At 51.4% G+C, this 26,510-nt stretch overlaps 1 protein-coding gene across 2 annotated transcripts; it reads right to left on the bottom strand.

Moving 5' to 3' along the window:
- Nucleotides 1-7,402: 7,402 nt before the first annotated feature.
- Nucleotides 7,403-24,722, bottom strand: TMEM130 (transmembrane protein 130). 2 transcript variants are annotated; one of them, XM_025426200.3, is made up of 8 exons: nt 24,564-24,722; nt 18,040-18,345; nt 16,171-16,330; nt 13,233-13,399; nt 12,478-12,562; nt 11,102-11,304; nt 9,152-9,264; nt 7,403-8,792 (listed from the first exon to the last, which is right to left on the bottom strand). In XM_025426200.3, the coding sequence occupies exons 1-8, from the start codon at nt 24,646-24,648 to the stop codon at nt 8,604-8,606; spliced, it is 1,308 nt and encodes a 435-aa protein (XP_025281985.1). In that variant the 5' UTR covers nt 24,649-24,722; the 3' UTR covers nt 7,403-8,603. The 2 variants fall into 2 exon arrangements, with proteins under 2 accessions (XP_025281985.1, XP_025281987.1); XM_025426202.3 differs by having other exon boundaries at nt 7,403-8,756.
- Nucleotides 24,723-26,510: the final 1,788 nt, after the last annotated feature.

The raw sequence follows: 26,510 nt of genomic DNA, 5'->3' as shown, positions 1-26,510 counted from the left end.
CATCTCCCTGGGGGACCTGAGCAGGGTTGGGAGGGGTGGGGGTAGGGGAACCTCATGGTTTTCTGCCAGAAGAGCCACAGGTGGTCACAGAACTCTTGTCACTGTGGTCTGGGCTAGAGTCAGGAAACTCAGCCTCTTCTGTGTCAGGCTCCATACTGGGCACCAGAAGGATTTTGGGCATGGTCCCCAGGCAGGCGTGAAAAAGAGGCATGAGGACAGCAGGCACGATAGCCCTGGACCTGTTTAGTGGCTGTTTCTCTGGTTCCTGGCTCAGTGTCGGTCATCATGGGGATAGGAGGCCCGAAGGGGCCGGGCCTTGCTGGTTCACGGCCACGTTCCCAGCACTTGCCACAATGCATGCTGAATGAGGGGTGAGCCCTGACAACGGTGGGGTTGTGGGGAGACCACATGCATCCAGGTGAAAGGGGGAAATGGCAGCACTAAGAAGGTGGGAAAAACAAGTAGGAGGGGCATGAATGCCAAACTAAGAGTTTGGACTTGGTGCTAAAGGTGATGGGGGGCTTTTGAGGGTTTGGAGCCCGGAAGGGAGCCGATCCAACCTCTGTTTGGGGCCAGAGGTTCGAATGAAGATGCAGCACCTGCCACGCCCCTCCAGTCTCTACCGGGACCAGGCTAGAGGGGCCCTGGCGCCCAGTCACACAGTCCTGGGGAGCTGGGAGAGGAGGTGTGGAGAGAGGGCAGAAAGGACAGCCAGAGTGGGAGCCACCCTCTGAAAGGGAGGCCTGGCCGGCCCTTCCCGGCTCTGGGGCTGGCTCCCTCTCAGAAGAGCTTACAGCACCCCCTGCTGCCTGTTCCCAGACTCGACCTGGGCTCTGGGGGAAGCGAATGAAAAGGACAGCATGGTCCCATCGCTGCCATCCGCAAGACTTCTGCTGCAAGGGCGGTTGGATGACCACAGTTTCCAAAATCCTAACTCAACATGAGACTCTCGTGACTCTGTAATATGCCCAGCATGCTTCCCATCACCTGCTCCCGAAGCAAATGTGATTCTTCACACTCCTGCTCCTAGGGTCCAGGGAGCTCATCTTTCACTCCGGAGGCCCTGGGGTCCCCCACACATGTTATCAGGTTCTGGATAACTCCAGGTTTGGCCTCTGTAGGGAGGATGAATAGTGTCCCCCCCCCTCCCCCTGCCACCGAAATCATGGCCTTTTGGAACCTCAGAATGTGAGCTTGTTTGGAAATAAGGTCTTGCAGGTGTAACTAGTTAAGGCGCTTGTGATGAGATTATCCCAGGTGGGCCCTAAATCCGATGGCAGGTGTCTGTATGAGAGGAAGGAGCCCGGGGACGTGGGGGAAGAAGGGCACCTGAAGGAGGCCTGAGGCTGCCACCATGTGTGTTTGAGATGAGGAGCACAGGGCTGCCAGCAGCCACCAGAAGCCACCATGTGAGGGTCTCTGCTAGCGCTTTATCCCACTTCTGAGGTGTGCCATTCACTCTCATGCCTGTACTCACACCCTTGCATGCACACCCATGTGCGCAGGCATGCACATAGGCACGTGTGTGTGCAGTTTACAGAAAAGAAGAGGCATGGGCTATCACAGAGGCGGAACACATGGATGTGGAGGGAGCTGGCTGTGACGGCCGTGGAACGCAGTGATTAGCACACCCTGGGTCCCTAAAATGCTCCCTGTTCTCCCCAGGACCTGTGTGCAAGTAGCCAGCCTGTGCCTCCCACCTTCCATTCCTTCTCCCGCTCCAGCTCTGTCTCCTCCCGAGGGGAGCCTGGGCAGCCTGCTCCTCATCACCTAGGGGAGGGGGCGAAGTTCCTGTGAGCAGAATGGTCTCTGAGCGAATGCCTGGAAAATGCATCCATTCTCTCTCTCTCTCTCTCTCTCTCTCTCTCTCTAATTGAAAAAAAAAAGTTGATGAAGTTCACATGATACACGATTGACCATCTTAAAACAAATAGTTCAGCAGCCGCTTCTGCACATTGTACAACTACCGCCTCTCTCGTTTCAAAATATTTTCATCTGCTCAGAAGAATACCCACTAGCAGCTCCGTTATCACTCGCTGCTCCTCCCTCCCAGCCCGCTGGCAACCACCAGCTGGCTCTCTGCCTATGGATCTGTCTGTTCTGCACAGTCCATGTAGATGGAATCATATATGTGGCCTTATGCACCTGGCTCCTTCCACGAGTCTAATGTTTTCAAGGTTGCTTCACGTTCTAGCGGGGGGTAGTACATCATTCCTTTTTAAGGTTGAGTAATATTCTAGTGTGTGTATAGACCACAATTTGTTTATTCTTCTGTTGGTGGACGCTTGGGCTGTTTCCACCTTTTGGCTGTTGCAAATCGTGCTGCTGTGAACAAATGCCGTGAGTGAGTCATCTGAGCTTCCGTTCCCCGTTCTTTTAGGTATGGACCTAGGAGTGGAATCACTGCATCCACACTAATTTTGGGTTTAGCTTTTTGAGGGATCGCCAAACCATTTTCTGTTTTCCATTCTCACCAGCACATCCTTGCGAATGCTTACTATTTTGTTTCTGTTGTGTTTGGTTTAGTTTCTTGTAGCCATCCTAGTAGGCATGAGGTCCTATCTTACTGTGGTTTGATTTGCATTTCCCTGATGACTAATGATGTTGAGCATTTTTTTCATGTGCTTATTGGCCATTTGTAGATCTTCTTTGGAGAAATATATGTTCAAATCCTTTGCTCATTTTTTTTTATTGGGTTGATTGTCTTTTTGTTGTTCGGTTGAAAGAGTTCACTCACTGTACCAATTGTGCAAAACAAAGAAACTAAAGCTCAGACTGTCACTTGTCTATGGTCTTGGAGCCAAACTGCAACTCAGACCTCCGTTTCTGCAGTCCCTCTCCCCACCCCAGCGGCAGTTAGGTTTTTGTAGCTGGAGTTGACTCGTGCTGACCTGTGGACATCTCAGAAAGACTACTAGGGAAGAAAAGATGATGCAAAACAAAGGGGGTCTCCTCTTCCAGAGTCCCAGGAATGCCTTTTGTCTTAGAAGAGGCTGAATGCTCTGGAAACCGGTTCCTAGGTAGGCTGCTTGAATTGTGTGTGAACATGCATATGCGTGTGGCGTGTGCCTGTGTGTTCATGCATGTGCACAAGTGTGTGCATGTCTGTGGGTGCCAGAGCTGCCTGGACCTGCACCATCTGTGTCCCGTGTCCCCTCTGTGGCACGGGAGACCTGCCACTGGAAGGAAACTACAGGAAGTACGGCTGGGTGGGACTGCCACCTGCTGGTCGCGCTGGGTGCTGCAGGTGTACTGCCTGCTAGTCGGGGTACCCACACCTGGTCTCCTGGGTCGGATGCCCAGGGCAGGAGCCTTTAGGGCCCGAAGAAGGATCTTTTCTTCTGCCCCAAGGAAAACAGAATGCCTCCTTGTTGCTCCCATGCCCTTTGAGCTTCTCTAAGGAACAGCTACAGGGGCCAGATAGCCTTCTTGGCACTATGAGCCCCCCTCCAGTTCAATCAAGCCCTTAGAATAGTTTTTTAAAGTGTAATATAAAATGATAGGATCACAAAGGAAACCAATTATAGTGAAATACAGTTATCAAAATAGTGATTGTAATATATGTGCTTAGTGAAATAAGATCCAGCACCAGGTCTAACAGCAACTGTAATTTTGAAGACATGATCAGCATAGATGATGTTTTGAGAGAACCTGCAACAATCGGAATGTGATGTGAACACATTTGGGGTTTCTACCGATGGAAGTCAAAGAACTGCTAACAGCACTGCCTAGATTTATGGCGGATAGAATCCCCACAATTGATCAAGGTTTATAACGTTGAAGATGCAATTTCTCCCCCTCCCCACCCCAAGTTTGTGAATTCTCTCCATGGATCCCTTGGGGATCGGCCACCCCAGGTTAAGAGCCCCTGGCCCCGACCTTGCCAAGTGGCCCCAGCTCCTCCAGCCTCTTGGCCAGATGCCAAGCAGGTCCCAGCCAAGCTTGAATCTTCAGTCCCTGCCTCACCACCCACAGCCTGGCTGCCTCCCTGCTCCTGCCCTCTGAGCCCCCTCCTCAACACAGAATGAGGCATCATCCTCAGAAACCAGCCCAGTGGCTTCCTGCTCTGATGGTAGACATACAGCAGAACCAGTTTCTGACATGACATCAGATGAGGCAGCTCCAGTCCCCCAGGCAGGAAAGGCCTCCCCACCCCTGCCACAGGCGGTCCCTCTCCAGGATACAGACAGGGAGATCTCTGCATCCTGTCACTTGGACATAACCCCCTTGCCCAAATCAGGGCTTTCCAAGCCATTTTTGTTCTTTTCCTTAGGATCTTCTCTTTTCTAAATTCCAGACATTGTGAGGCCATAAATGGGAGAAAGGACATTTTTCCCTCCCTTCCTGGATATTTAATGAGCACCTACTATGTGCTAGGCATTGTCCTAGGTGCTGGAACTATAAATAGTGAACACGGTAGTCAAAGCCCTTCTCTTCTTGGAGTTTTTATTTGAAGGGGGAAGACAGATTAAATACATAAATTAGTAAAATTAATAGTATGCTATGGGGTGATCATTGTTATTGGGAAGCCAAAGGAGACAGGGACTGCCAGAGTGACACTTAAGCAGAGAGGCAGAGGGGGAAGCCCTGTGTGCTTGTAGCGGAGAGCATCTGGCAGGGGGAAGAGCCGAAGCAAAGCCCTGAGGAAGGCAGAGCCAGAAGGATGAGCAGCAGGGACTGAGAGCAGTGAGGTCAAAGTGGCCAGGTCATGGCAGCCTTGGGGCCACTGGAAGGACTCTGAGCTGCAAGACATTGAGGGGTTTGGGTGGAAGAGGACATGGACCTGGTGCACAGACTTGGGGCAGGGTGAGGAGGGGACAGTGGAGTGGGGAAGGCGCCACCAGGGCAGGGAGAAGTGGACTCTGGACCTGCTGGTTAGACGGGTGGGTGCCGCATGTGAGACCAGCTGTCCCAAGGACACAGGGAAGCACATTCATTTCCTGTGGCTGTGGAAGCAAATACCACAAACCGGGTGGCTTCAAACAACAGAAATCTATTTTCTCCCAGTTCTGGAGACTAGAAGTCTGAAATCAAGATGTTGTGGGTTGAACTGTGTCTGTTCACATTTCCTAGGTTGAAGTCCTGACCCCCAGCACCACCTCATTATGTGACCGCATATGGAAATGAAGACTTTAAAGAGGTAATTGGGTTAAAATGAGGCCACGGGCGAGTCTTAATCCAGTCTGTCCTAATCCAATCTAAAGAAGAGATTGATTCTACTCTTGACTCCCTGGAGTCATAGGAACCCGCAGCCTCTCATGGTCAATATTCGGGTCCCTCCTAGAACAGCCAACTGGTGAGAACACCTGCTCCAGCCCCTCTTGCTGTCTGGGGTCAGGGGGCTGTGTGTGTGGGGAGAGCTAGTACCGAATTATGACACCGTGGGCAGCCCTGGTGGCTCAGCGGTTTAGTGCCACCTTCAGCCCAGGGCGTGGTCCTGGAGACCTGGGATCGAGTCCCACATCAGGCTCCTACATGGAGCCTGCTTCTCCCTCTGCCTGTGTCTCTGTCTGTCTCTCTCTCTCTGTCTCTCATGAATAAATAAATAAAATCTTAAAAAAAAAAAAAGAATTATGACACCGCTTACAAAGACACTAGGAGCTGGTGAGTATGCAGTTAGCTCCCCACAAATGCTCCCACCTGGGCTGCAGCTCTGCTAGCTACTTGGTACCCCTCCCCCCAGAAAGAAGCGCACAGAGACAGCACAGCAATCCTGCCTGGAGTACCTTGGAAGACCTGCCTCGCTCTGGGTGGGGAGGCAGCCTGCAAAGTGCTCGACCCAGCATACTGCCTCAACAGCCTGCGTACCCCCTAATTTTCAGGTGAAATGTTTTCCTGCTGAGCTGTACTGCAGTTGTGTGCATCTTTGGTTGGCAAAGTGAATCCTCCCTCTACTGCTGTGTTTTTTTCTGCGTTTCTGTTCCAGTGGTTCTTTCTTCCTCTTTTATTTGGTTGACGATTTGTGGCTTTTTTTTTTCTTCCAATGGTTTTAACTTCTGTAAAATAAATACCCGATAACCGCAGTTTTTACAGAGGTAGATCTCCATTTGTAGCATGAACAGCCACTTCTAAATCCCTCTGGGTGGGGTTTAGATTTTTTTAAAGATTTTGTTTATTAATTCATGAGAGAGACAGAGAGAGAGAGACAGAGACAGAGACACAGAGGGAGAAGCAGGCTCCCTGCAGGGAGCTTGATGTGGGACTTGATCCCAGGACCCTGGGATCACGACCTGAGCCAAAGGCAGGTGTTCAACCACTGAGCCACCCAAGAGTCCCAGGTTTAGATATTTTAATCCTGGGTTCTCTTGAAGGCATGTGCAGAGATGGGGACCTATATACTATTCCAGTGGGGAGTGGTTCTAAATGACACATGGGCCTCATCGATTAGGAACCCAGTAAAATAACTCAAGGCAAGAATAGAACCCCCACCCCGTCAGCTTCCTCCAAGGTCTCATTTGATCTTCTAACCAGTTATCCAAGGCACTAGGGTCTCTTGCAACACTCAGGTCCCTTCTCACCTGAACCCTGACACGCTGACGCCCCCGCGTGGGGAGTCAGAGGAAAGGCATGTGTGGCAGCATCCAGCCGACATGCTGATGCTGAAGTCTGAGACATTTCTCCAAATGACTTGGTTCATTAAAAGTGGGGCTTCCCAGGGTGGTACAGCCAAGGTGAGTTTGGGGTTCATTCCCAACCACATCCAGCTTGAGGCCTGGGGCACACCGGCTGGCCAGCTTAGGTGGTGAGGGTGGTGTGAGAGCAAAGGCAATTTAGAGAAAAGTCCAAATCTCTTAAAGAAGATGCTTAGGTAGGAAGCCAACTCAGAGGCGCACAACTCCCAAGTGTGGTCCTCAGAGCAGGAGCATCAGCAGCATCTCGAATCTTGTTAGACACTCAGAATCCCAGGCTCCACTCCCAAACTCCTGAGTGAAATCATGTGCCTTAGCAAGACCTCTCGTGATTCTCAGGCACATCCAAGTTCAAGGAGCCCTGCTGAGACTGGAGGTGCTCACACTTGATGGCACCAGGACTCCTGTGGGGACACAGGTGGCTGCCCCCGTAGCAGGTATGGACTCAAGTGTGGGTGGGATCCCAGGATCTGCATTCCCAAGTTCCCTGAGCGTGGCCTTTCTTCCAGCTCTGATCTAGCATCTGCCTGGAGCCGCAGACTTGGCTGCACTTTGGAGTCATCTGAAGGACACCTGGACCCATGTCCCAGACACCCTCCTCCTCCCAAGTCTGGTCTGTGATGCAGCCTGAGTGGAGACTGCACCTGGAACCTGGTGCCCCAGACAGCAGCTCCATCCACACTTGCCAGAGAACACATTGGCGATGCCCTGCTACTCCAAGGCCCAACCCCTCACCCCCACCACGCACAAGAAAGAGACTCCTGCCCCTGGCATCTGCTTGGCTATGTTGAGAGCACACAAGCTTTATTCAGCAACAATGGCAGTTATTTCATGAGAATGAGCTGCATGACAGCGAGAATGCTGTTGTCTGCACAAAGTCTGAGAGCGAAGATTACGGCAACAGAGCTTCACGCCCCCATAGCCCTGCCCCCTCCCCCCCAAACTGGCCCCAGTTGCTCCCTGCACTCCTGCGGGGCTATGGGGGGCCTCACTGTGGTCTCTCTCTGCACCTGTACCTGCCCTCTGTGCAAGCTCTCCGCCCCCGCCCCAGCAGGCTCCCTCCAGTCCTGCCTCCTCCTTCTCAAGGTCACCCCTGGGGGCAAGAACACCAAACCCCACAGTGAACCCAAGTCCCCACTGGCTTGCTCCTCCTTTGCTGCGAGGCCTTTTCCTCAATGGAAGTGAACATAGTCTCAGTAAAAGCAGACGCTATTTATAAAGCACTCTGTGCTCATGAAGCATCAGCCCTGTCCACCCCAAACCGCCCCACCCCCACCCCCCACAAGCAGGCAGGAAACAGTGTGTTGTTTAGAACAGGCCCTAGGAGCCACATGGACAGCACTCAAAGGGAAGGGTCAGGCCCAGGAGCTGCAGAGGCCAAGTGGAGAAAGTCTGGTGTCATTTTAGTTCTAATTCAGGACACAGCAACCAACATAACTGATACAGAAGACATCATCTGAGACACCTGTGTGACACGTATGTGTGCATCTCTGTGTGTGTATGCATATGCTTGTCTCTGTATGTTTGAGCTTTTGTGATGTAGCCTTCACCATTGGTAACCTTCCTCCCAGTTCTCTGACCTTGGCAGGGCCACGCTGTGGAGGGAAGCTTGGACCCTAGATGGATGGCAGAGGTGCCCATGTGGGAAGGATGCGTGAGGGGCAGCCAGGCACACCTGGGAGAGAGGAGGCACCCCGTTGAGTGTCAGGTTCCTGCTTAGGGTTCTTCAAAGGCAAGGGGTGGAGTAGGGCTGATGGAGGAAGTCTTACGGCAGAGGCTGAACTGTACAGATGGATGGATGGCAGGGATGTAGGGCTGAAGGGGGGGTGGTGGCGGCAGCTGGAAGTACAGATGTGTGGTCAGCAGGGTGGACAGCCCCGCCCATGTGTACCCCTCCTGCTTGGTGGCATGCACCACCCTGTCTGAAGTGCCCAGTTCGTGGTCAGTTAACGCTAACATGGGACTGGGGGGTGCTCACACAGTGTAAGTTTTGACGGATTTGTAGAGGGGTGGCAGCAGCCCGTGGTTCTCCCGGACAACCTCCAGGTACTCAGATGGAGTCTCCAGCAAGAAGGGCCCGCAGCACATCTGGCAGCAGCACCGGACCCCAGCAGGCGGCTCCGGGTTCTTGTCAGACATGGGGGAAAAGTCAAAATCAGCCACCTATGGTGAACAAAACCCCATGGGTCAATCACCCGCCTGCCAGACCCCCTTTAGGTGGCCTTACGAGCTCAGCTACCTGGTGGCACAGGCACACAGTGTTTCGCTATGCATTGCTCTCTGGTCCTCCCTCTTTGGGTCGCCCTCCCCCTTTCCAGCTCAAGGGCACGACTGCAAGGCAAGGGGTGAGCACAGCCACGAGTCAGACGGAAAGAAGTCAACTCAATTTGGCCCACCTATGAATGTGTCTTGGGTACACCACCCCCAGCCCTAGGACCCTGCTCTGACATCCAGACGCCCGCTAGGCGCCTCTCTTTCAGTCAGGGCCCGGTGGTCCAGCCTCCACACTCCTGAGCACCCACCTCTACCATGTCCTTCTGATGAGCGGCATTCCGTAGGGTCATGTACATGATGAAGGCAAGCATCATGGTGATAAGCGTGGCACACGGAAAAGCAAAGACAGCCGGCTGGATGCCTGGGGAAGAGACAGGGTAAAGTCATAGGGCTGGACAACTGGTGGTGAAGGCTTGCTTTCTGACTGCAGTGGGGAACAGAACAGTCAACCCCACAAGAGCTGTTTTTTCCTTACATACACGCATCCCAACTAGGCAAGCCCAATGGGTGAATCCCGGATTCTACATAAACCAAGTTGGGTGTGTTAGCGTTTTAAGAACTGTCCACATTACTTGACAAGAGGTGCACCCCGAGTGTGGGCTGGACTTAATGACTTGCCCTAACAAATAGCACAAGATAGAAGTGATGGCTTCTGAGTCCAGGCCATCAAAGAAATCATAGCTGCCTCCTTACTCTCTTGGGTGACTTGTATTGGAGATGGGGAAACATGTTGTAAGGATACCCTGCGACCCTGTGACCTATTGTAGCTGCCTGCCCTCCACCAGCTCTAGGCTCACGGCCTGCCCCTGCTGCCAGGAGGCTGTGTGATGGAGCAGGGGGGACCTAGGGTCTGCAGTTAGGAGGCCCTGGGTTCGAACCCTGGCTGAGCAAGCTCCCTGATGCTAATGCTGCCCCACGAGGCTGCTTCAGGGATGCCACGAGGTGAGGGGTGGGAGTGTGCCAGATGCATGGCAGGTGATCTGCACTGTGGGTCCCCCTCACACTTCCCCAACTCTGCCCCGGGTGTAGACGTTGCAATATGCCAGGAGGCTCTGCTTTCCAGGGAAAGGCAACATGGAAATATCTGGAATGCTGTCCCCTCTGTAGGATTCAGGGGGATCCTGGGCATCCAGGGCTCAGGAGGGGCTGAGGGAGGCAGGGCCCCAGGCCCTCAGTGATGCCCTCAAGGCCAGCCAGGGCCTAGAGTGGAGCACGGCATCTGCCCAGTGGCTCAGACAGAGACTGGGGACATGGGAAGGGACAGCAGCAGCATCTGGTGTCCTCGCAGGTCTGACCCTGGGGCCAAGAGCAGCTGGCAAGGTTTCTCTGTGTACCCTAAAAGCTGGGTCCTGGCTGGACACCTGAGAGGCCACCCCTCAGGGTTCTGGTATCCCACTTTCTCCTCTATGTAAGGTAGTGCTTTTCTGGGGTCACAAGAGTACCCCCTGGAAAAGAAGGGTAGAATTTCACACTATCATCAGCTAATCCTCTGACTGTAAGCCAGTGGCTGGGGCTGACTGTGACTTGGCATTCCAAAGGAAGTGGCAGATAATAGGACCCTCACTTCACACTTTCTGAGCAGCTCCCACTCCCTGGGGGCTAGTTTAGTGGCCACAACAGCGCCGAGATCTGGGTGATGGCGGAGAAGGGAGTACTGTGATCGTGACGTCTTATTTAGAGGAGGAGTGCTCACGACGGGGACAGTGTAGCATTGGTAATATGTGGGAAGGAAACCGGGGACAATGATGGTGGCAGCAAGTAAGAGTTGAGCTGTCTTGATGCTGAGCACCATGGGATCGATGGCCCTGGTCCATTCAGTGGGTGTTGGGGCCGGTGGGAGGGGTGCTGACGGTGGTGTGGGCAGTGGTACTGACAGCTGTCTGCTGGCTCTGGATGGTCCTTCCAGCACTGTGTGCAGGTAATGGTGGCAGAGCCGGTTGGTCAGGTTGGCCACTGGTATTGCGGGTGGTGTTGGTGTCAAGGGTGGTGTTGGCAGAAACCAGGGGTCCTAGGGCTGCCTGGTGATGGCACTGGTCATCTGGGGGAGCTAATGGGCACTTAGTCAACAACGTTGGTTGGGCCAGTAGGTTTAGTGATGATTCCCTCAGTGGTGGGTTGGCTGCAGGTGATGGCGCCAGGGTTGACTGTTTTTTTTGCTGCCTGTGTGGCACTGGAGCAGAAGGCAAGATGTCACTTACTGGAGGGCCACACCTGGATCCTGTGGTACTGATGCGTCTTACTGATGACATTCTCAGCCCGGATGCTAAAGCAGTAGTCCCCCGGATCCCTGAAGGTATGGGTCAGGTTGTAGGCTGTGGTGGTCACGGACACCGGGTGGCATTCCCCTTCCTCCAGCGGGAGGCACTCGGGCTTGAGCCGCCAGCACACAGTCAGAGGGGGGCTGTGGGGAAATGGGAGTGGGTTTTCAGAAATGGCTCAGCGAGGGGTGTGGGCACAGACCAAGTCTGAGAAAGGCCGGACAGCCGTGAACTTTAGTGTTCTTTCCAGCACAGAACACCTAGCTGTCCTGGCCTCTGCTTCACACCTCCCGGACCGGGGAACACGATGATAAATAAGAGATACCCCCCCACCCACCACAGAAGATGCCAGGCTAGTGAGGCAAACAGGGACAGGCACGGGCTGCTGGATGGGGCAGAATGAGCGCTCCAGTGACACACGGAGTGTGCCGTGGAAGCAAAGGGGACAGGTGAGCACATTCTTAATGAGCAAGTCAGGGAGGCCTTTCTGGAGGAGGCACCATTTGAATAGGATCTGAAAGGATAAGCAGATTTTTGACAGGTTGGGAGGGGTGAGGGCAGTCGGGGTTATCCACCTGCCACAGCACGGGCTCAGAGGCTGGGAAACAGCTTACAAAGAATGCTGAGCAGGCAACCCCAGGCCTGAGTAAAACACACCCTCCTGCCACCTCACCATCAGGTCTGCAGCCTGAGTAGCTTCCCACCCCACTTTTCAAGTATTCAGCGCCTGCCCCCAAAGCTCCCAGAAAGCTTTAGAAGCTTCTTCCAGCCCCATGGCTCATCCTCCTCTTTTCTTGGCCGCTTTGCTGCGTCCCCATCTAGCCCTGCTTCCGCGTCCTGTCCCTGTGTTGAAGGGTGGGACTGGTCCTCCCCACAACAGACCTTGGAGGGCTGAGCCCTGACTGCCAACCTCTGCAGCTCCGTCCACCCTTGTGCAGAGAACATGCCCTGCTTCCCAGTAGCTTACTACACACTCAGCCTAACACTCTTGCCAAGAACCAGACCAGTTTGCTTTCTCAGGGCTGGAGGCAGGCCCAAGCCACATGCTGAGGGCTTTTCACACGACTAGTTCCTCCCCTGCCTTTGCCTCAATGCCTACACTGCAGACAGCTCCAAGGGGCCCATTCTTTCCCCGCTGGACCACGGTAATGGAGCTACGCCCACAACTCTCCCATGGCTGCAGGGCAAGGTAGGCACCAGCTTCCACCAGCCCCCAAACTTGGGGCCCCTCAGGGGATGGAGCAGGCTCAGGATCATCCATGGGAAAGTGTGGGCAGGGCAACAAATCACCCACTGTCCGATCGGGGTTCACTCACCTCCCCAGGAAGTTCAAGGTCACTGTCAGCTTTTGGAAGGTCTGAATTAGGGTGGGCCCCAAGACCTGGATGCCTCGTAGGGTTTCTGGAAGGCAGAGAGGGCCCGTTAGACCTGATGACTGAGGACAACTGTCTCAAAGTTCTCAGGGCTCAGGGTTGTGTGACCACCACACTGTCCTCTTCCAGGCTCTCTCCCAGGGGCGAGTTGCAGATCTGCCCAGGGCATGCCTGGGTCCCTGACAGCAGCAGGTGCTGGAGCCCACTCAGAGTGAGGATGCTGGTAGGGGCGGAGGGGGGGTGTCTCTGGTAACCAGGACTAAAGATGGGCTCCGAATAAGCCAAAGTCTGGGAGAGGCAGGTTTGGGTGTTTCCCCTCTGCAGAAGCCTGAGGCCGCCCAGCCCCAGCCAGTGTGGCCCGAGACCAAAGAGCAATGTGGACCGCCAACTCACAGCACAGTGTCTGGCCACAGGCTCAGGCTCTGGGAGCTAGGAGGCCTGGGTTCAAATCCAACTCCACCTCTTGGTGGCCATGTGACTTCCATTGGGCCTTCAGTGACCTCTTAGAGGGGGGATAATGACCAGCTGCTCAGAGGGCTGCCCCAGGGGAACGTGAAGAGAGGATGTGCACCCAAGCTCAGTCCCATGCCCAGCTGGAGCCACTCTGATCTTCATGGGATCCAACCCTGGAAAGAGTGCTGCCCAGGGCTCCTCAAGGTGGCCAAATGCTCAACCAGTACCAACCCCCAGAGACGCACCCTGCAGCTTCAGTGAGGCAGAGAAGTCGCCTGTCTTCTGCACAATGCCCTTCCCAGCATTCTGCGTTGCCTGTTCCCACTCTGCCACCACCTTGAGCTTCACAGTGAAAGTTCCAATGATGGAATAGTTGTAATAGACCATAGCATCTTCAGTCACCATCTGGGTGCTGTAAGGTGACAAGAAGGGACTCACATGACCTCTTAGAGTCGGAGGTGTCCACAGAATGACAAGCTCGGCTACCAATGCTTTGTGAGCAAACTGGGCATCCTCACAACAGCAGCCCCCAGAGCCAGCCAGGATGCAAGGTCAGCCATGCTTGTGTGGTCATCTGGCTGCTGGTCATCTTTGTGCTTATAAATGACAGCTGGGAGAACTTCCAGCAACAAGCGCCTATCACCTGCCAGGAAATGCTCTTCCCCCTTCCACCAGGAATCTACAAGGGCCCTGCATTAGAGACAAGGACAATCCTGGGAGGGAAAAAGTACAAACTTTGGAATTAAGACCTTCTTGACTTTTCTAGATTTCCTATCTATATAACTCTTAAGTCTTATTTTTCTCATCTGTAAAACAGAATCGTATCTCCATCACAGTTTATGATATGACATATAAAATATTATGCTTTTTCCTGCAATTACCTGAATTACTTCAAAAGGAAATCTAATAAAATAAAGAAAATATTTGTTGATTTCTCAATGCTCTTTACATATGAAGTTTAACAAACCTTTATCTATTAAATATCTTCCAAATATTTTCTAAACCCAGTTTAGCTTTTGTCTTTTGGTTTGCTTTACTTCTTTCATACTCAGATTTTAAACCTAGTGAGCCAAATCTAGCATTTTTTTCCTTTATAGTTTCTGCCTCTGTTTCTCTATTCTTAGAAATGCTTTCCCCACTGCCAAATTATCCAATTGCAGAGGACCATCAATATTTCAATGTAGTCCTGTTTCACTGTGTTTTTTTCAATCTCTCTGGAATTGCTTTTAAGGATCAGATTGTTTTTCTTCTAGTTAACCAACTGCCCTAGTGCCATTTATTAAATAATCTATCTTTACTCACTGGCTAGAAATACCGCTGTTAACATATACTAGATGTGTACATAGACTTAGGTTTGTGTCTGCCTTTTCTGTTCTGTTCTGAGGAGTAGCCTTTTGTAGCTGCAAATTATTTGTGGCATTTTTTTTAAAAGATTTTACTTTTAAGTATTCTCTACACCCAACATGGGGGTCGAATTCATAACCCTGAGATCAAGAGCTGCATACTCTACTGACTGAGACAGCCAGACACCCCTATTTGCAGTTTTCATAATACATTTATGTATCCATTTCTATCTTTCTCCCCATCTCCACTCATCACCATTCTACTTTTCTGATTATTTTTCCTTCCGGCAATATTGAGAAATTCTCTCTTCATTTTTTAAGTCTTTTTAAGGTTCTAGGTACAATCTGCAGCTTTATTCACATAAATCCTACCACTTTAAGCTACGTTTATGCTCTTCCAGATTTAATGTTTTACAACTATTATAAAAGATTTTTTTCTATTGCAATTATATATGGAAAGGCTATGAATCTTTGTTTTGTAACCAGCCATATCAGTAAAATCTCTTTTTAGTTTTAAGATTTTTCATTTGAGGCTTTTGCGTTTTCCAGGTCATCTGTGTGTGATGATTTTTGTTTCTCCTTTATAGAATTTATATTTCTTTTTCTTGTTTTATTTCATGTCTAGTCAAAAATGTTCCATTATAGCAAAAATAGTAAATAAAGTATTTAATGTGAAAAGAAATGCCCCTAACTAGTATAGAGCCTGTCCCCTGGTTTGAGACAGATTTTCCAGATGTTCCTTATGTTATAAACTACATATATATTTATAATGACATACATTTTTATACATGTATATATGCATTCATGTATATATGTGTATGTATATGCATACTTAAACACCAAATTTAAATGAACTGTAGAATCTTTGTCACATCCCCAAAATTATACTTTATGGAACATTTATTGGACTTGTATCAAGCTTAAAAATAACTGGAGAGAAGTAGACATCTTTACAATCTTAAGATTCACAATCCTGGACATGGCGTATATTACCCGTCTACTCAAATCTTTGATATCTCTTAGTAGCTCTAGTTTTCTTCACACAAGATCTTGCCCATTGTCAGGTAAGTGTGCTCTTAGGTTTATTTTATGTACTATTTTTGTTGTAATTAGGAGGAATCCCCACTTTGTTATTCTAAATGGTTACTGTACATAAGAAAGCATGCTGAGTCTGTAAGTTCCATGGGGCTGAGGAGTGGTACACTAAGCCTTTGATGAACTTGGAAAACTGGTCTCAGTTTCTCTGCCTGAGAAATGTCTTAAGGAATGCCAATGAATGAAAGGTGGAAAAATATGGGATAGAGTAGGAAGGACCATCAGCCAGGGACTTGACCCAAATGGAAATGAGGGGTCTTCACAGAGCACCACCCTCATGGGAGCTTGGGACATCTGTGGGCTGCCTGGACTCAGTGCCTGTCCCCCATTTCCTGACCTGCCTCCTCCAGCCTGGCTTGTTTGGAGAAGGGAAGTCAGGAGAAATGAAGCCAGAACACCTGAATTCTATGACATGAGTATAATCGCATGTGCTGATATATTAGCCAGGTAGGTCTTTCTAGAATCAAATGGAAAAAATGTCCTATTTTGACCTGTCTTAGAGGGATGTTGGGGCACCAATGACCTCCTGTACTAGGTTGTAGGCACCTCAAAGGCAGGTCCTGTGACTGGCTCACTACTGGTCCCCACGTACCCCAAGCTTGACACAGAGTAGGTGTTGAAGGAATGTCTAGAGGCAGAGAGAGTGAGCAGGTGAAGGTAAGAAAGTACAGAGCAACTGTGCATGGGACAGTGAGGCCACCAACCACAGGCCAAAGCTCTGGGGCATCAGCGGGGAAGGACATACCCATCTCCGAAGTCCCAGTTGTAGAGAAATGAGGCAGTCTTGAAGAAGTTGCTTGGGTCATGGAGGAGGAAGGAAACTTTAAGGACAGTCTTGGTGAGGTAAGAACTGGGCCAGGGCAGGGAGGTGTTCTGGGTGACAACAAGGTTCCCCACGAGGAGCTCTGGGAAAGAGACCAAGGTGAGTGAGTCTTGGTGAGAGGGTGGGAAGGTAAGGCCAGGGAGTGACCTCACATGCTGGCTGGCAGGACAGCCTCTCCCCACACTAACCTTCTAGCAGAGTGAGTGGCAGCAGGAGGGGACCCAGCAGGTCACTAAACACATACATCATTGCCCCTCCTGCATGGAACACTGGTGAAGACTCACAGCACACATGTGAGCACACACATCACATGTATAGCCTTGCTCCTGCACCGCTTTTACCAGGATCCCAAACTTTCTAGCACAGAAGATGCCCAGGACCAGGAGGAAATGCACAGGCTTTGAAAGAAATTATCAGGAGAGATTTCAAATTATTAGATGAATCTAGAAAAATTAGCAGTTCTACCGATCACAACTTTACACCCAATGTGCTAGGCTGGGTAAGGACCACTGTTCTGTGTCTGCATCTCTAAAAAAAAAAAAAAAAAAAAAAAAAAAAATTAGGAGTTGATTTTTTTCACCCCAAAAGCAGAATGTAAGGTGTGCTCAATAAAACTCATTTGGAAACTGCTGAAAAGTAGGATGAAAAGAAAAGAAACCTCCTGTCAGTCAAACATTAACTATTGTTGATGTTTTGGAGAATTGCAAAGCATTTGTGTGTGTTTAACAGATATGGACACCACATACACATACATAAATTAAATACAGTTGAGTAGATTGGTTACTGAAGTTTGTGTTTTGGTTTTTAAATTTTTCTTTTTTTTTTTTAAAGATTTTATTTATTCATGAGAAACACAGAGAGAGAGAGAGAGAGAGAGGCAGAGACACAGGCAGAGGGAGAAGCAGGCTCCACGCAGGGAGCCTGATGTGGGACTCCATCCTGGGTCTCCAGGATCATGCCCCAGGCTGAAGGCGGCACTAAACTGCTGAGCCACCCAGGCTGCCCGGTCTTTAAAATTTTCTAAGCATGAGTATTCCCCCAGGACATTACAAACTTTGTAAAGGTAATTGTTATTCGTTATACAAATTACACCCATATACTTAACCAGTCCCTTTATGATTGCGTACTTAGCTTATCTCCTATTTTCTTCTGTTGCTATAAACATCACTGCAGTGAACATATTTGTACATAAAACATTACCCAAATGGAAATTTACTTCCTGAAGACAAATTCTTTAACATATTGTAAACTCTAAGAGAGCAGGGAGGGACGCCTGGGTGGCTCAGCGGTTGAGAGTCTGCCTTGGGCTCAGGGTGCGATCCTGGAGTCCCAGGATCAAGTCCCACATCGGGCTCCCTGCATGGGGCCTGCTTCTCTCTCTGCCTCTCTCTCTCTCTGTCTCTCATGAATAAATAAATAAAATCTTAAAAAAAAAAAATAAGAGAGCAGGGACTTCCTGGAAGGAGAGAGAAGTAGTAGGGTGGGAGGCTGGAGGGAAGAGAATGAACAGACAAGAGATTGAAACAGTGCATAACCGTTGATACGTATCGGTCAGCTGCTCTCGATAGGGTTATGTTAACTTAGACCCCCAGTAGCAACATGTACTTTCTGTGTCCCTTCCAGTACAATGCTGTCAGCAGTGGGTATTAAGCATTTTCTGATCCTTCATTAACATATAACAGAGAAGGGACTAGGAGCCTAATTGGTGTTTAGAGGATTACTAACCAGGGTGGATGTTTTTCTCTGCAGCAAGAGTCTGAAGGCAAATTAGCAAACAGAAAGGGTCCTTACCTGTGATAGGGAGGACAAGGAGGCTCCTCGCCACAGGCTGGCACGTCCAGCAGTCGGCAGCGGTGACCCAGACAGAGATGGGGAAGTCCCCAGGCATGTTCCCCACAGCTCGGATAGCGGAGCTGAAAGGCTCATCAGTCTTCCCCATGAGCAGCAGCGGGGTATGGATCCAGTGGAAGCGGTAGAGGCGGGAGTTGGTGGGCAGGACCAGGCTGCCGTTGTCGTTGGCCACTAGGCTGGCTGTGATGGTCACCTCTGCCCCCGTGGTGGCAGGGCCATCGGTGGTGAGGTGGAGTTCATACAGCCCTAGAAGCCCAGAGACAAACTATTTCAGGAGAGGCATGGCAAGGGACTTACTGTCACCCTCTGGGCTGGCTGCTGCTTCTTCTTTTTTTTTTTTTTTTAAGATTTTATTTATTCATTCCTGAGGAACAGAGGGAGGCAGAGACACAGGAAGAGGGAGAAACAGGCTCCCTGCAAAGAGCCCAATGTGAGACTAGGTCCCAGATCCTGGGATTACGCCCTGAGCTGAAGGCAGACGCTCAACTGCTAAGCCACTCAGGCGTCCCTGGGCTGGATTCTATTATTCTATTTTACAAGTGGAGAAACTGAGGCCCAGGAAGCTCAAATGACTTGCCCAAGGTTCCTATGGCTAGTTCATTGTAGGCTGGGATTCGAGGTACCTGGGTGTCTCGGTGGTTGAGTGTCTGCCTTAGGACAGGGAGTTTGCTTCTCTCTCTGCCTAGGTCTCTACCTCACTCAGTGTCTCTCATGAATAAATAAAACCTTTTAAAAAACAACAAAATGAAACATTGTAAGCGGAATTCAAACTCAGGTCAAACAGACTCCAGAGAATTTTTTATGCCAGCCAAGCAGAGCATTTCCAGAGCACAAGTCTGATCTGGCCAGACTTATTTTTTAGCTATGCAAATGACTCCCAACATATGTCACAGGAGGGATCAGCTTGGTTGCTGCCAAAAAATGCCCTCTATTACCCACTCTTTTAGACTAGGCTTGACATGGCAAACAAATTCTGATCTGAAACCCAAAGCTGAGTCTGGGGTCTTTTAGAGGCCTAAAGTGATAGACAGTGATAGAACAAGCCTTGGGACAAAGGTCCACTCTGATTCAGGCCAAGCCCTCTTCTGTATCTGTAACGGAGGAGGTTCTAGATCTACACTGCCCAACACAGCAGCCACTGGCCACACATGGCTGTGTGTTTCAATTACAATGAAACAAAATTTAAAACTCACTTTCTTAGCCACAGTAGCTGCATTTCTTTTTTTTTTTTTATGATTTTATTTATGTGTGAAAGAGAGCGAGAGAGAGAGAGAGCGAGAGAGAGAGAGAGAGAGAGAGAGAGAGCAGGGAGGAGGGGCAGGAGAGGAGGAAGCAGGCTCCCTATAGAGCAGGGAGCCCAATGTGGGGCTTGATCCCAAGAACCCAGGATTATAACCTGCGCTGAAGGCAGAGGCTTCAACTAAGCCACCCAGGTGTCCCATGTAGCTGCATTGCAAGCGCTCAGCAGCAAAGATACAGAATATCTTCATTATCATCAAGGTCCCACCAGACTGCACTGTTCTTAAATGACCTCTGGGATTCCCGCAGAGGCCAAGGCTGGAATTATATACCTCCAGCTGGTTGACTCCTCAGGGAATTTGAACTGAAATATGGGGCATGTAGCTCTTACAGGTTAACTGAGAATCAGTCTTAGAAGATCCTAGCAGAGAACAGGGCCTTGAGCGTTTGGGATGGAGGCCAGGTCAGAGGCCCTTTAAATAACACTCCCTTCCTGATTACCGCATGGAAGGTGACACTAAATATAACCTGAAAATAGAGGAAATAGAAAGTTAAAACTTAAAAATTTGTCTTAAAAATACAAATAATCAGTAACAACCGGTATTACCATGTGTGGGCATTTCCTATTTAAAAGAAAAATTGTGCTCACACTTTGGAATTCTATATTCTAATTGTTGTTTTCAATTCCATATGTGGGCATTTTCTTAAATCATTATTCTTCAACTGCTACCATGTGCATAATATTTTGTGTATAAACAAAGTAAGATTTTTTAAAAAAGGTTTCTTTCCATTATGAAAGTAATATGTATGTATAAAGAATATTAGAAATATCCCATTATCCCATCTCCCGAAAACATCTGCAACCATACTACAGTCCTCATAGCTCTTCTTCACATGTAGTTTTTAATTGAGATATAATCACACTCTGCACACAATTTTAAATTATTTTATTTTCACATGACAACATGTCAAAGGCATATCTGTGGTCACACTAATGTGAATTTCACTCTTGGTTTGATGATTCCTCAAGCAGGTAGATCTTTTTTTTCTTCTTTTTTAAAAGATTTTGTTTGTAAGCAATCTCTACACACAACGTGGGCTGGAACTCACAACCCTGAGATCAAGAGTTGCATCCTCCACTGACTGAGCCAGCGGGTGACCCTAATTTTTTTTCAAGTAAACTCTATCCCCAATATGGAGCTCAGGTTCTTGAGACTGAGTCCCATGCTCTGCCGACTTAGCTAGCCAGGTGCCCCAAGCAGGTATATATCTTCATTTCCAGAACTCTTCACTCTTGTCAATAGTACTACTGCACGTCTTGGTGACTATTTTGTTATAATTTGTAAATTTCCTCTTCAGATGAGATTTCTGAAAGGCTCCAGGTTAGAGAGTGTCTAGCCAGCAGACACCTCACCAGAAGAGGTAAGGCAGAAGAGGTAAGACAGGCAAAGGGGCTGCAAGCACCTCTCCGCTCATTTCCCCCACTCCCATCCACCTTCCTGGCCTCATGCACCTGCTCCCCAGGTTTCAAGTGCCTCCTAAATGCTGGCGGAACCAAGTAACATAGACCTACTTTCTGGCTCCAGATCTGCACTGAGCAAAAGAGGAGCTGCTAACCACACGTCACCAAGTTTAAATTAATCAAAGTTAATTACTTAAATTGAATTTGAACCAATACTAAAAAGTCAGTGCCTCAATTGCGCTAGCCACATTTCAAGTGCTTCACAGCCAGATGTGGTCAGTAGCTCCTCTTCAGGGCAGATACAGAATATTTCCTCCATCACGCAATGTTCTGCTGGACGGTGCCACTCTAGGGTTCTCCCCTCCCCACACCTACCATTTTCAGCCATCGCATTCTGTTGGGGCCGTAGAGAGAAGCTGTCCCAGGTGTAAGTCCCTAGTCCTTTGCCACTACTCCTCCCATCTGGGTACGTTTGCTTCCTCTCCATCACTACTAGCATTGCTAAAAGCCAGCATTCAGCCATCTGGATCACTGCTTCATCCTTGGCCCTGGCCTTCGGCCTCCAGTCCTCTCTCTCAGCACCATCCATCTCCTGCCCCTACCACCAAGGAGCTTCCTCTACAGCTAATGTTTTCACGGGCCAGCCTCCATGTAGAGTCCGAATTCACATCTTGGCACATCTATGCTGGGGCTGGCCATTTTAACTCTTGCAGTTCCTGTGACATGTTCTGTCCTTCCTAACCTCAGGACCTTTGCACATACTGTCTCTACTGCCATTCTCCACCCACACGTCAATGGATATAATCTCTTCCAGGAAACCTTCCCCGAACCCCTCGTCCCCTCAATGCTCTCCAAACAACCTGGGCACACAGTGGTCCCAACCCCAAGTTGACATGAAGGTTTCTTTTTCTCCCTGCAAGTTCCTTGAAGGCAGGGATCATTGTCATCTCCCCATGCACCCAACAGAGTGCTAGGCACAAAGGTTCAACACTGCTGCTGCCCAAGAGAGATGAGAGGGACCAGCCCATGTGGCACTGCCCCAGGAGACCATTTACCTAGGTGGTACTGACTGACCCCCTTCCTTGTGCTCCACTCTACAAGCACTGGGGGAACCCAGAAGTGCAGGACATGCCTCTTGCCCTCAGGGAGCTCACTAGAGATCTGTCGGACTCAGCAAATCTGTGACGGGAGCATGTGTGTGCCTCAACTGCATCCCATTAGCCTGTGGCAGTGTCCCCTGCCTACTCTTGACTCCTGCTCCAGGTTCCCTCTGTCCACATCACATATTTCCTGTTCTGAATCCCCTTCTCTAGAGGCATATTTTGGATTGTAAAGTCACTTGGACTGGCACTGAAAAATGGACCTGCAGTGTCTTAATCCTAAAGAGAGAATTCTAGATACTATGGCAGAAATTGCTTCAAGAAAACACAGTGTGTATTTTACACTGAGGGACATGAGTCTTCTGAGGTCCCCCATGTAACTACCTGGAGTCACCAAGGAAATCTGTACTCCCCCCCCAAACCCCCACCTCCGGGTTGAGTTGTCTTCTCCCTCCCTTTGGCTATGAGGCAGCAAGCATTTGGCCAGGCTTCACTGAAAGAGAGGCCATCTCATCCCTTCTCCCTCTTGCTCCCGCCCACCCCCCAGGCGAGGAGTGTGGGCCAGAGCGAGGCTGGCAGGTGGCAGGGACATTCGGCTGCATGCTAATGGCCATCCAGCATCTGCAGCGAGACTGGAGACAAGCGCATGTCAGCGCTACGCAGATGCAGACCCGTTGCCAGGGGAATGGACTGGCTGGGAGGAGGGAGGAGGTGGGGGGGGGGGCTGTGGCTACAGCTATGTTGCTGCAGACACTGACCCAGCTCCTGGGAGCCCCCACACCTGTCCAGACACAAGGATCCTCGGTGGGCACTTTTTCCCAAGCTTTTTTTTTTTTTTTCTTTTTTTTTTTTTTAAGCAGATGTTTCACAGCCCCCGGGGTAATGCTGCTTCTCTCTTCCTCAGGGCTCTCAGAAGTGTCCAGGGCATCCAAACTGAAATGGACTGTGAAGGCTTTGCCACGTATGGCTAAAGGAACCAAGCCCAGGTCCTGTTGCCCTACGAATCTAAACCTATCTTTCTAGGTTTCAGACCCCAGGTGACATGGCCTTGGAGTACAGATCGGCTAAAGGAGGGGGTTAGGGGTCTCCACAGGTGCGCTGAGTGACCCAGAGCTGAAAGAGCCAAAGCAAAACACCAAGTGGCAATTACCACGAAGCCTGACCCACAGAAGTAACACTCACTCACTAACAGGCCCTGTGGGCTTCCACTTTGGAGAACGTCTTCCCTGATAACACTGCATGTGGGACCCTGAACATTCTAGAAAATGGCTGCATTGGCTCTTTCACACTGCACATGTGGATAGCCACGAATGCTTCCTAAGTTACCTCTGAACAGCATAACCTGGAATTAACGAATGGTCCAGTACTTGGACTCTGGACTCGGATCTCCACTTCTTGCGTGGGAAGCATCCCATACAGGCTGACCCAGGCCCCAGGAAGGACCGAAAGGGCGTCCAAGTCTCTTTTTTCACATGTGTGAAGGAGAAGGTATGCTCCCCAACCTCATTACCAGCTTATTTTGGTCATATCATGAATAGGCCAGGCTGGGAACCATACAGGACTTCCAAAGAATTAACGTTTTGTTTTTGTTTTGTTTTGTTTAGGCCACGGTGATCATTTCCAGACACATGTAAACCCAATGGACAAGAGACCCCCATCTCTACACGAAATTTATAGGAGGGAAGCAGGTAATCCCGACCAAGCATAATTCCCACAAGGTTCTCTTAATTCATCCGTAAGACACAGGTTTTTATTTTACCTTTTGGATTCTCTTTCACAATTTTGCATTAGATCTCTTCCTCCCTCTACCATTCTTGGGGGAGGGGGGGCGTAATGAAGAATGTTGGCTATTAAACACACGCTCATCCCCAGAGCTGTCACCTGTCCCCCAACAACTCTCCAATCCGGGTTCTTTTGTTGTTACCAAAATGAGGCAGGAAGGTTGGCGCTGGCCTTTCCAGCTGGGGGGAAGGAGGGGGCCTGGAGGCACGGACCGGTGGGGAGGGGGCGGAGGGAGCACCCAGCAGAACCTGTCAGCTCGGGGTCCATTTTGGAAACCAATCCAAAGACGAAATGGCAGACTGGCCTCTTGGGCTTTAAAATCGCCACCTCCCCGAAGCCAACACAAGCAGGGGGGAACCTCTCCAGACAAGATGCCATTTCAAGGCAAAGACGCTGCTCCGCGGACAACCTGTCCGTGCTCCCTCGGGGGAGGGGAGGAGGGGAGGAGGGGAGGAGGGGAGGAGGGGAGGAGGGGAGGAGGGGAGGAGGGGAGGAGGGGAGGAGGGGAGGAGGGGAGGAGGGGAGGAGGGGAGGGCTGGGCGTGCGGACCGACCGCGCACATTCCCGGTCTCCCCGCAGCGTCCTCCCCGCCCCCCCCCAGCCACCCGCACGGGCGCACCGGCCACCGCGCGCGGTTCCCAGGGCAGGGCCGATCTGCAGGTGGCAGCAGGAGCCGAGGAGGCCCCTCGAGGGCCGGGCCGACGTGTGGGGAGAAGGATGAAGGGACAGAAGAGAGGGCTTCGAGGAGCCGGCTGGCCGCCGTGCCCTCCGCCGCGCGCTGCAGAGGCCCCGGGAGGAGGGAGGAGTACAGAGCAGGGCGCACGGCTGGACAGCCCGGGGACACCGCCCGAGGAGGGAGGGCGGCCGGCGCAGCGCCTTACCTGCGGCCACCCCAGCCGGGGCCAAGGGCAGGAGGCAGGCGAGCCAGAGGACGTGGCCGAGGCGCGGCCAGAGGGCCGGGGCCATGGCTGCGCCCGGAGCGGCGGGAGCGCCGAGGGGACGCGGCTGAGTCGGCGGCGGCGGCGGCCCGCTCCTCCCGGCGCGCGGCGCGGGCAATGCGGGGAGGTGCGGGCGCGGCGCTCGCTCGTCCTCGCCTCGAGACGCTGTGGCTGCGCGCCGCCGCCGCCGACCCCGGCCCACGTCAGCCGCGCCGCGCCCCCTCCCCGCGTCCCGCCCTCCGCGCCGCTCCCCTCGCCGCACCCCTCCTTTCCCCTAGAACCCCCGCCTCCGGAGTCCGCGCTCCTGCAGGCTGCGCCGCCTCCCGCGCCCCCTCCCCTCCCCTCTCCCCCCGTACCCCTCTTCCCCCCCAGCCCCCCTCCCCTCCCCGGAGCCGCGCTCTTCCCGTCTGCGCCTCCTCTCGCACCCCCTCCCTTCCCCTCTCCCCCGGTACACCTCTTCCCCTCCCCTCCCCTCCCCGGAGCCGCGCTCCTCCTGTCTGCGCCCCCTCTCGCACCCCCTCCCCTCCCCCTCTCCCCCGGTACACCTCTTGCCCCCGCCCCCGCCCCCACCCCGATCCTCCCCTCCCCAGAGCCGCGCTCCTGCAGGTTGCGCCGCCTCCCGCGCCCCCTCCCCTCCTCTCTCCCGCCGGTACACCTCTTACCCCCCCAAGACCCCCCCGATCCTCCCCTTCCCTCCCCGGAGCCGCGCTCCTCCCGCCTGCGCCGCCTCCCCGCGTCCGCGCCCGCCGGCTCTGACTCAGCGTCCCCAGAGGCGCGCGCCCCGCTGCACAGCCGCGCGCAGGTCCCTTTGCATTCTTCTCCAGGTGCCATTTCCCCTCTTGACGCACACGATTCGGCGATGCGGCTCCTCATTCACGTGGAGCTGTGCGCCTGCCGGCCCCGGGGCAGAGGGCCTGCAAACGCCTCCTGTCCCTCCTGGGATGCACTACATACGCTGAGACTCGTGTCATTCCTCAGTTTACCCTCTCTGTGCCAGCTGTGAAACGGCTCATGCTCACAGCTGGGCCCACAGTGCCGTCGCTGTCTCGGAGGGCCTTGTGAGACTCAGGCGCAATGAGGAGTGGCCAGGCCCTTCCTTGGCCTGCCGCGATAAAGCGGAGCATGTCTTTCTTCCTAGAAGGTGGCTGTTCCTGTCTGGCCTTCAAGACTGGAAGCTGGCAGCCTGGATCCTTGTCCCACCTCTGCCTTTGCTTAACTCTGTACCTGGGCAAGGGATCCCACCTAGAGGGAGGGGAATTGGACGACCCCTCTGGCCTGGTGGGCCCGATGGACCACGACTTGAATCACAGCATGGGAGTGAAGACACCTACAGGTATGGCCTCTGTCTCTGTGACAGGTGTGGCCTCCACTGAAGATAGGCCCAGTGGCCACACTGCCATCTCACGCTAATGGAGGCCAGACAGATTTGAGTGACCCCCTCCCCCCCCCCAGGAAAGTTAAAAGTGCTAGACAGGGGTCACTGCTCAGTAGCATCAATCACCATCGTGGGGACAATACCAGGCCTATAAAGTAGGAGACTTTGGATTCTCCCTGAGAGTTATGTGACCTTGGGAAAGTCACTTTCCTCTGAGTCCCTCACTTTCCTTTTCTTTAAAATGGAAATTGTCCCGTAGTAAGAATAAAATGAGTTAATACATAGAACAGTGCTTCAGACATTGCACTCTATCAGTACTGGCTGTCATCATTAGAATTGCTTTCAGATCTGGGAGAGTTTTGCTTGTCCATCAGGAATTGAGAAAATTATGGTTGGAAAAAAATAGTATAGTAGTAATAGTAGTTTAAGGTTATAAACCGAGTTTCAAATATTTAACATTATTCAAAGGTTTGGTTCTTAGTGGCTTTTTTTAAAATTTTTTTTTAATTTTTTTA

Source organism: Canis lupus, chromosome 6 (genome assembly GCF_003254725.2).
Source record: "Canis lupus dingo isolate Sandy chromosome 6, ASM325472v2, whole genome shotgun sequence".
Taxonomy (NCBI): Eukaryota; Metazoa; Chordata; class Mammalia; order Carnivora; family Canidae; genus Canis; species Canis lupus.
This window is presented reverse-complemented; position numbering and strand designations above follow the sequence as displayed.